We start from the raw sequence: 11,381 nt of genomic DNA, 5'->3' as shown, positions 1-11,381 counted from the left end.
CGCTGCGATGGAACACAGATGATTTATAACTTTAATAAATATTATTTTAATCAAACTTTCATTATATAATTTATTATTGCATTGCATATATTTATTTTTCCATATTAATAATCCAAATAAAATAATCTGACTGAAAACGTTTCAACGACATTCCAATAAGTATTAACGATTCGTCAGCTAACGCACGAATCCACTGAGAGATTTGGCGTCGATCGAATTGGACATATATGATAATAATAACATAATAATCTATTAAAATATTAAAATATTACATAATATTATTATACACCCGTATTTTTCCTTTAAATTTTTTTACGGGAAAAAAATTCTCTCACGACCTTCAGCATAAATAATATTTTATATACAATATATATATATATGTATAATATAACGTATATTATTTAAATAAATCACGTTCGTTTTTTTTTGTTTGTTTTTTTCTTCCTTTATTCCTCTCACGCACACAAACGAACGCAAACACGCACACGGACACACAATACTTATCTCGTGTCTGCGGCGGGCACCCGAAACATGGTGCGCGAAACCGCAATCCATAAAGTCCAGGGTTATCCATACGGGTGGGGTCGCCGGCCGGCTCGGGTATATAAGCTGGATCCGTAGAACTCTTCAGCACAACGAATCCGTCTCCTCATCACTGCAGATAATCGAATTCTACAGCTGACTCACAACAAATCGCAAACCACCATGAATACCTTCGTCAAAGTGAGTGCTTATATTATATTTTTGCAATATATTACGTGTATAGTGGCTATTGCAGACACTCGATCTCTTATAGACGCGGATTTCAACGTCTATAAGTATATCGAACTCTATATATTTTATAAGTTTTCAATGATTGTTACGATTACAATAGCTGCGCTAAGTTAACACTGCAGTATACACTATACATTATACAATGTTATATATTATTTACTTCGGCATTCTCTACATACATTTCTGTTCTACTATATTATAGGTGTTCGTCGTGCTGGCTGTGGCCGTAGCTCTAGCTAAGAGCGAAGAAGCCAAAAAAGAAACCAAAGTCGTCGAGAAACGATCAGATAAATCCGATCTGACTCCAGCGGCCACCGGACGATGTAAGTAGACATGAAATCTTTAAACTATAAAGATTAAACGTATTTTCTCAAAAGTCCTATTATTTATAATATATAATTATATTTTTCGGTTGATGTCTCTCGTTTTGTTGATAGGTACTTAGATTTATTTTAAGTCTTTTATTTATGTTATATCGTTTCTTATTATTAAAATTTAAACCATTTTCAAAGACAAATTTAATTGTATATGTATATTTTACATATAATTTGTTGGTATTAACTAAAGAGAGGTATCTAAACTTTTTCGCAAATTTTTCAATACAATATTATATTCATAAAATTTTATGGTTTTATGAATATTATAATAATAATTTATTATGACACGATCGTACAAATTCGCGAAGACCACGTTTCGACAAACACGAAAAAATCTAGATTTTTCAAAATAAAATGTATTACTTACATTAGTTTAATTAAGTTTTGTATACTATTCACTTCTTTCTCGTTTAAGTTTCTACTGCATAACGTCTCTGCCGTTACTCAACAATATTGAGTCACAATATGTTGTTTTGATGGATAACCATTCTTGCAAGTCTCCAAAACCTCCAAAAATTATTCATAATATTTCGGGGGTGCTACGACGTCGAAATCCATCGTAGACTTTTTTAATGACATCGGCTACAATTTTTAAAAACTGTAGTGATCGCAGCTAATTAATTATTTCGCTATTATTTCATTGCGATTCGCATAGCTTTCGCTGAACCCCGAGGAATACCAGTCGTCGCGGAAAATCGAAGCCAAAGATAAAAACTACACTCATCATAGTAAACGTTTCATACATTTTCGTCCTGATATTATTATTGCAACCATCGTCTCCGGCCCTCCAAGGTTCCAATTTACGTACCTACTATATAATAATATAATGTACCTACACGGACCGACGACAGTTATATTGCACTTGACTGCGACGGCCATCTCGAAATATGCTCACACGTCGGTGTTTGAACAAAATTAAACGCAAACAATATTATAATATATTATAACCACGCGCACTTATGATAACGCGTATCCTTCGCTGAAATATTGTCCTACTATAATACCTACGTAAGGAAAACAACAGAAAAACCCAAACCGGACGTGGTTTTCCTGCGTGAGGAATCTGCTGTCCGCGCCGTGTCTTGCGTGCGCCTGCAGTATAGTAACACGTGTGTGAACGTCCGTGATGACTACGGGACCGTGTCTTTTAAGATTACTTTTAAGACCATCCGAGCGACCTTCGTAGGTTTTGTAATAGGCGCGCGTACGTATTTGTATTTTGTTCATTTTTTTTTTTTCATTATTATCGTTTTAACAATGAGAAACCTCGACGAGTTCAACTCGTGTTACCGGCGACAACTACACATAATTTAATATAATGATATCATTATGTTGTCCACCGCTCATCCGATCGAAATCATGATATTATTATCCCACCGTAATATTATATACACCTAATTTCCGCAATATACTTTGTATGACGAAAATTGTTATTGTACTTGACGTGTTTGGTTTTTTTCGCATTGTTATAGCGTTCTTAGGTGGTTACAACAGTTACCCGACTGGCTACAGCAGCGGATACAACAGCGGATACAACAGCGGTTACAACAGCTACCCGTCCACCTACAGTGGAGGCTACAGCAGTTACCCATCGTACAGCAGCTATCCATCATCCGGATACACCGGCGGCTACTCTTCCGGCTACGGAAACGGTTACAACAGCGGCTACAGCAAGTACCCGAGCAGTGGTTACGGTAACAACCAGTACTACGGTGGATACGACCAGGGATACAACCAGGGCTACAACAAATACCCGTCGGCTTACTCGTATAGCAACAGCTACAACTACCCAGGATCGTACAGCTCCGGCTATGGTCACAACAACTACGACAACGACTACTACGGCTCCCATGGTTACACCGGTTACAGCGGCTATAACAAGGGATACAACTCATACCCCCACTCCACTGGCTACGGTTACAACAAATGGTAATAGCCGTTTCTGATAATTTTTCATACCGACGACGATAATTTGATGGAATTTTGCTCTTTTTTTTCTTGCGAGTTTTTTTTCATTACGAAAACAAAATTCCAAGTTCATTTCTTTTAATGACATGTAAAAACCTTATTCATGTATTTTTATGTAATATGTATATATATACATAATATAAATAATTTAATTTATTGTCTTCCAATATATATATATATGTAATAAACAAAATATATTTTACAAAGTATACCAGTGCGTTAAATTAAATATACCTATAATCGTAACTTTATAATATAATATATATTATTTGTTCATCAACCAATGATAAAAAATAATGATCCACAAGGTCAGAACTCAAATCGTCTCATTATAGAGGGCTCTTAAAGTCTTAACCTTAAGTTTTGAAGTATCGTAATTTTTCCCTCCTATAAATAATTAGTTTTTAATTATATTATTATTGCCTATATAACAACAAATCGAGCATATTGTTTTTCAAAATATTGTCCAAAAGGTGCATCATATATATATTTATATTATATTATAAAGTACAAAGCAACCTAAATTATAGGTTACGCTCCACAGAACTATAGAAGTAATAATTAAGTATTGGATATTACAATCTTAAGGAAAATAATAATAAATTTATCATTAAGTAGGTACGATATGTAAATAAGTATGGTAAAAGTCGTATATAGTTTCGAAACGATGACTTATAATAACTAATTAAAGTCACTTATTATTGCGTACCTATATATGAATGTATGTGTATTATACTTATACACCTAATATATGTAGACATATATGGATAAGTAGGTACATATAATTATTATATAGTGTAAATTGTGTTTTACTGTTGAGTAATGGTCAAACCAAAATAATCACACCAACATTATTGACATAGAACTTTAAGTGAAACGGGCGATTGTAAACTCCGCCAGAATACCAGCTAGATAAAAAGGTAATGAAAAGGTTTAATGTAAACTCCGCCAGTTTTATTTTCTTACCGGTAATGGGTATATGAAAACTCCGCCAGTATTAATTAGGCCTTCCTTATATAAAACTAAATTATATTTTTCTAGTAAGTAAACTAAAAAATTCAAAATGAAAATGAAATTATTGTGTTAGAAAAAGCTATAAATACTAAATAATTATGATAGTTGATTTATATTTGACTGAATGGTTTGAATATCTATTAATTGTATCTCATAATTTTAGTTTACAGTTCAAAATATTACAAGTAACTATTATAACATAATATTATGTCATAATAATATATCTACATATTATTTTTTGATTATTAGTTATCACAATTGTCTATCATTATTTTTTAACATCATACTGGCCATTGCAATTTGTATGATTTGTTCGAACATTTATTATTTTTATTTTTAAGTTTTTTATATTCTTTGGTATACATATACTTAATTTCTACACCAACTTTTCATGTTAACCCAATTGGTTCTGTGTACCTATTTATTGTAAGTTGTAACGTATTTCACTGTTAAAAGTAGGTGATAAAAAACAACTAAAAAACTAAAAAAAACACTATAGTAACTTATTTGTTGTCACTTAGACGTGCAATTTTTTTTCTTTCAAGAACATACACTATAATATATAGTTTAATGACTATCTTAATTATAGTATATTATGCATCTGACAAACCATTATAAACTTTAAAAAAAAAAAACTTAAAAAGTTGTAAATAACGAATTATATAGAAAATAGTACATACGTTTTCATGAAAACCGTTAAAAAATATATTTATATTCATAGTTTTTTACAAAATTATAGGTAGCTAAAAACATACTATTATGGTTATTTCACAATAAATCTAAATAAATCGTAAAATTATTCCAGTAAGGTTTTTAAAAATATTATGCCATTATGATGTCATTGCTTTGCGGATTGTTCACGTATCACGTGGTTGTAACTATTATAAGTGCCGAATTAGTTTAAGATTATGAAACTCTTTTCTACACCACTCAGCTCCAAATTTGCAATAAAACTATCATAATTAATAACTATTAAGTATTATTAACCATCGGAATAATCATTATGTTTTATAATTAACTTTTATAACCGACGATAGACAAGTGAACTTGGAGTGTATAAAATACAAATATGTATTGAATATTCATGATCAATGTTGAAAAACATTTGAAAATATACGATTTCTGACAAGTAAAAAAACTCGAACGTTATAAATTGAGGTAGGTAGAATATACATGGATTTTCATTAACGAATAATATAGTTATTTATTGTGTTATGAACCTATATATATACCTATATAATAAACGCAACGACTGTAAGAATTTGTTTTAAATCCAAGTCAATATGGGTAGGTACAGTAAACACAATGCGACGGTGTAAGTCCGTTCGATGGCCTATAAAATATCATAATATAACGTCGCTTAACCTAAATCATATTAATTATTAAACTAAAAATCAAATTTTGTATTACAAATACGTACCTATGTGTATACAATTGCAATCAAAACGACTACAAACAGACAACAGTTATTATAGTAATATATATATATTATATACATACATATAGATACTGATTGCAACCGTTTGTTATTATTATAATATTAACAATGGCGATTGGCGAATGGCTTTAGTTTGGGCAATGGCCCCCATTTAATTAACTAATTAATTTACTATATTGATTAACGCAGGGTGGCCTAGTTAAAATATTATATTGTATAGCACAACAATAATAATGATAGATAATGATACATAATATAATTCTGAGGTCAAGTACTCAAGTAAATTGTTTCTAAACTATAATTTTAAAAACAATGATCGAGTAGTAGGTAGTACCTACATAATCTACGTCGAAGCATATTAAATATTATTATGTGATATACCATATACGCGTGGTATACTGCGACCACATGACGTACCTATAGTTGTTGCTATTAAACATCGAGTGTGACAGCTCAGCTGAGGATTGGTGGGGGAGGTGTAGATCGTTTCGATTTTGATTTTACTCGCGGTCGATTGTCGGGTGAGTGCGTGCTTTTTTCAAAACGTCACCGATCGTGTTACCTATACATTATACAGGGTGTTTCTAAAACGGATGAGGTAACTAGTAGAGGCGTACTCAGTGTGATGGCCCAATGAAGATTTTTTTTGAAATTTTTTTTTATCTTCAAAATCTGGGTTTATACAAATTATTATTAGAACATTATCTTAAATATAAAAATAAATGGTCTAGTTGTATTTTTTGCAAAATCTCATACGAATCGAGATGTCACATAATTTTCACGCTTCTCGCGCGTTTTTAACGCTCGAAAGCCGACTAAAAAAAAAAATGGTGTGGCTCATCGATTTGTATGAGAACACTACAAGATAAACAGTGGTGATATTTATTTGTTGTTATTTAAAATACATGATTAATTAACAATTATATTACATTGTCAACTAATAAAAATGATAAAATAATAACAAAATTAGGGTTAACAAAGTTTTAAATGATCGAATTTACTGAAATACTAACATACATTGATTTGTGTGATTTAGATGTACAAGTAATAAAATATGGTAACTTTTATCCGTAATGTACGGTCTATTATAAAATAACTAATTGACCGTAATTTTTACATAAAGAACATTAGTTGATTTAATTATAGCTGAGTTCAATACTAAGGGTCCGACTGGTTACTTAAGGGCCTCACCGGCAATTAACTTATAAAGGGCCTCAACAATAGTGATAAATAATAATTCACTTGAAAAAGATGAATAATTTTTTTCACCAAAAATTATCATAAATTAATAAACTTTATAATTTACAGTTGTTACTCAAGACAACATATTTATCTTTATTTATTGTTTTTTTTTAGTTAAATTAATTGACAATTTATTTTATAGTAATTTTTAGGGATCGATTATAATAAATTATCAAAATTGTTGGTACCTAATTCATTTGATAATTGTTAAAAATGTTATTTATTAATTTAAGGCAAGGAGGAAAATGTAGAAGGTTTTATAGAAGAGTATGTACCTATATAGTATCAGACGCTTTGTGTTAAATGTTAAGACACAATATAAACAAATAATGAAAAAACAATATCATTTTTATTTCATTTTAAATACAATTTTTATAATATTATAAATCAAGGATAGTAATAATTATAATTTATAATTAAATAATAATTATTAAGATAAATTTAATTCTAAAATAACAATTGTTTCATTTCATTAGATGTACTTGCAAGCTTATCAATAATGACATCATAGTTCCATTCGGAAATAATATCTGCTTCAGAATTTATTAAGATAAAGGATTCCAACAGATCTTGACCAATAAGACATCTGAGACGAGTTTTGATAATTTTAAGCTTAGAGAAAGAACGTTCACATGAGACTTGGGTAAAAGAAATTTTTAATAAAGTTTCATATGCAATATAAAAATCTGAGTATGCACTACTATGAAATTAAAATCTCTCAATAATTTAATAGAACGTGGAATGCACTTTTGATCAATAGAACAAAGTGTTAGAGTTTCTTCTTCATAATTTTCTAAATCAGAATAAGAGGTGGAATTTTCTGATTCAACTGTAGTGACATTTGATTGATACTCTGTATTATTTTAAATATTACGATAAATAGATGCAAAAGATATTAATTGATCAACTAAATCATAATCTCGTAATCATCAACTACTACACTGTTATACTGTGTTTATGTTTGATTATTTTTATTTTATAAATAACCATTTATACATAAATGCACATCATAAATACAGTTCATATTAAATTTTATAATTATGATTTTTCCGTTAGGTCGGGTCCCATATATTCATACAGATAAGGGGGCCTCACTGGCTATTTCCAGTCTGTTGTATTGGCCAGTCCAACCCTGTCAATACTGAATATTGAACAACAATTTAAATTTATTTTTAAGATTTAAGTTTTTAATTTACATTTTGAACAATGGATTACACTAACATTGAATATTCAGAAGGAACACGTTTATGCCAAAGAATTACCTAAATAATAGAGATGAAATTTTGATGAGAATTAATAATGTAACTGATATCATTCGTCAAACACCGAATTTGTTGGAAAAAACTTGCAATTCATTGCATCGTCAGATCGAAAGTTCATCGAAGTTAACGGGAGTTACATATTCACAGTAGCTGTAGATATAAATAGGTTTTCAAAATAAAGTGTATTTAATTATGAATATTTTACAAAGTAAAACAACTTAAATGTATTTCAGTAAATTTGATCATTTAAAACTTAGTTAACCCTAATTTTGTTATAATTTTATAATTTTTATTAGTTGACAATGTAAAATAATTCTTTAATTAATCATGTATTCTAAATAACATCAAATAAATATCACCACTGTTTATCTTGTAGTGTTCTCATACAAATCGATGTGCCCCGCACCATTTTTTTTTTTTTTAGTCGGCGATTCGAGCGTTAAAAACGCGCGTAAAATTATGTGACACCTCGATTCGTATGAGAATTTTACAAATAATACAACTAGACCATTTATTTTTACATTATTGATAATGTTCCAATAACAATTTGTATAAACCCAGATTTTGAAGATAGAAAAAAAATTTTAAAAAAAACTTCATAGGGTCATCACACTGAGTACGCCTATACTAATTACCTCATCCATTTCAGAAACACCCTGTATATATATACATTATATCATAATACAATACAATATAATATACATTATACAGAAACCAGCTTCGGTAATCAGTGCTAAAAGAAAAAAGTACGTCTAAAACGAAACACTCATATCGGCGGTCTTCGTCTTTATTATAATATTATTATTGTCAAAAACGACACGTGAAGCGCAGAGGTCACGTCCGCGACAATAACAATACACGTTGACATATTACATTATATGAGGGCACTATGCATATAATATTCAAATATTATAATTTATAAACGTTTCGAACGTCAAGGGGTCTAGCGATGATCGATAAATCATAAAAAGGTACCGTCACGGCCGTATCGGTAGGGTTCATCATTACAACCGCGGAACTATATAGAGATCTACGGGAAAACAGTTTTGCGTCCGATAGGTACGCCATTTTAGCTCGACTTCATTGCGTGCACGAGCTCAATATTATCCATTGTTAGGGCCGATAATGTAGATATATGATTAATAAAGTACTTATCGATGTTTTATTTCAGTATAGACTATAAAGAGTAAGAGTACTCTTTAGATTCTGAGCGGCTCCGATGACTGTATTGAATTTACAATAATGTGTGTTTTTTCTTTTGAATTAAAAATTTTTTTTTGTGTCTATCATCACCGCTAACTGGGTCACTAACTGCTTTGATTTTATTCAACAGTATCTGCAGGTCTGATAGGAAGATCATTCCAATTAGTATATTCGGGAGGTTGGAATTTAAAATTCTCAATAGTTTTCAAAAGTGCATAGAAAAACAAAACAAAAATTAAGGAAAATCAGCAAAATCCGTATGGTTTTTGGTGTAACTCTAAAACATGGCATTTTCACTGATCGTTTATATTAGAAATGTATAAACACGATAAAATTTTCAAAATATTTTGACTTGTGAGCGGTTTACGGACATTTTCAGTTTCCAATTTTTGTAGGTTTTTATTTTATAAATATCAATAAAAGTTTACTTGTTGGATAAAAAACCTTGAAAATGTAATACAAAGCTCAGAATATATTGTTACTTTAGCAGTGGATAAATATTAAAAATACATTGGCACATTTTTTTTTATAAGCATCGAAAGTTTGAATTTTGACAAAATGTATCAAATTTAAAATTTAAAAACTATAATAAAATGTTCAAATTGTATAGCTAAGGTCTAAACATTATAAATGGGTGTAAAGGTGCTAAGGTATAAAAATTCAAAACAAGTTTCCATGTAAATAGGTAAATAAATTACTTTATTCACAATAATATCATAAAATATAATTAGTAATATATCATAGGCTGACTGACCGTTTTCGCTCAGAATTGTTTCTCGTATACCGCAATGATATTATATTATTGAATTTAAATTTAAAAACCATCCATAACAATGACCCACTGGCCACTTGTAACCAATTCTAGAGCAGAGCAACACCTATAGAGCCTCTTTAGGCCATAATAAATGTGGTAATAATCGATGGACCATTATACACCATCGTTTATGGCAGATGTTCTAAATCAGCCAAAAAAAAAAATTAAACTATGATTATCAACTTATATCATATATTATCATATATAGTATATGATCTAAGATTATCAACGTCTACGTGTTCAATAATTTATTTTATTGAAAATATCTAAATATCTATTAAAAATGACCAAAATTTGATCTGTGTGTATCAAAGTGGCGGTAAATAAAATTATTCAATCTGGCAAAAATCTGGTACATTTTGGTTGAAAGAAGAATTGATGTATGTACTTTAATGAATGACAATGACAATGACAATTAAAATATTTTTAAATATGAAGCATACTAAGGGAAGAAATGATATTATATTAATTCATTATTTTGTTGTTGTGTTGCAGGGGTATGGGATATGGGAGCTACAAACCCGAGGTAAACTCTGCAATAATTTTTGTAGTTTTCTCTACATCTCCATTAATAAATCCTGAGAAAGCCTCTGATAAAATATTTATATAAGCTATGGCAGTATGGCCCATGAGTTAGAAACTCAGAAGATGAAAATGATGAAATACAACTGCATAGGCTCCAAGATTAAGTTAATGTTACCACAATACCACAATCTTTGGAAATAATAAAAGACCCCTCTAACTTAGAGGCTCTAAGTTTAAATAACTTTGTAACTATGAAGGTACCTAATGGTACTATAAAGATATTTAAAATATATTATATTTATATTTAGTCATATAACATCGATATAGGTAAGAAATATTATACTGTGACAGTGGAGCGCGTACTCCCTTATAAGCGGGACGTAAGAAAAACCATTACCAGTATTTATAATCAATGGAAAAACGTACGGACGACGATCACGTCACGACAGCCGATACGCCGATGGATGACCTATCACCTAACCGATGTTTTTTGGTGTCTCGACGTCTAGTGCGCGTATTATCTCGATGTTAAATTGGTACTATCAGAGTTTTTAAATAAAATATAATATAATATGTTATTTAAAATCTCTGGGTACTATACTACCTACTATATTAATACCTATGCAGTATGAATACTGGATCAATTTATGCGATAGTCACAGACATATAAAGCAATTTGTTTTATATTATGTCTTTGGTGATAATAATATAGTAGTATAATATGACAATACAATATACATAATATATTAGTTCTATGTCTACCA

The 11,381-nt window shown here is 30.1% G+C and overlaps 1 protein-coding gene across 1 annotated transcript; it reads left to right on the top strand.

The window, feature by feature from the left end:
• The first annotated feature begins 564 nt into the window (after positions 1-564).
• Positions 565-3,328, top strand: LOC100169317 (keratin-associated protein 6-2). Its single transcript, XM_001949898.5, has 3 exons — positions 565-723; positions 977-1,097; positions 2,624-3,328. Exons 1-3 carry the CDS (start codon positions 706-708, stop codon positions 3,082-3,084), a joined length of 600 nt encoding a protein of 199 aa, XP_001949933.1. The 5' UTR covers positions 565-705; the 3' UTR covers positions 3,085-3,328.
• The last annotated feature ends 8,053 nt before the right edge of the window (positions 3,329-11,381 follow it).

The sequence above is a fragment of the Acyrthosiphon pisum genome, chromosome A3, assembly GCF_005508785.2.
Source record: "Acyrthosiphon pisum isolate AL4f chromosome A3, pea_aphid_22Mar2018_4r6ur, whole genome shotgun sequence".
Classification (NCBI taxonomy): Eukaryota; Metazoa; Arthropoda; class Insecta; order Hemiptera; family Aphididae; genus Acyrthosiphon; species Acyrthosiphon pisum.
This window is presented reverse-complemented; position numbering and strand designations above follow the sequence as displayed.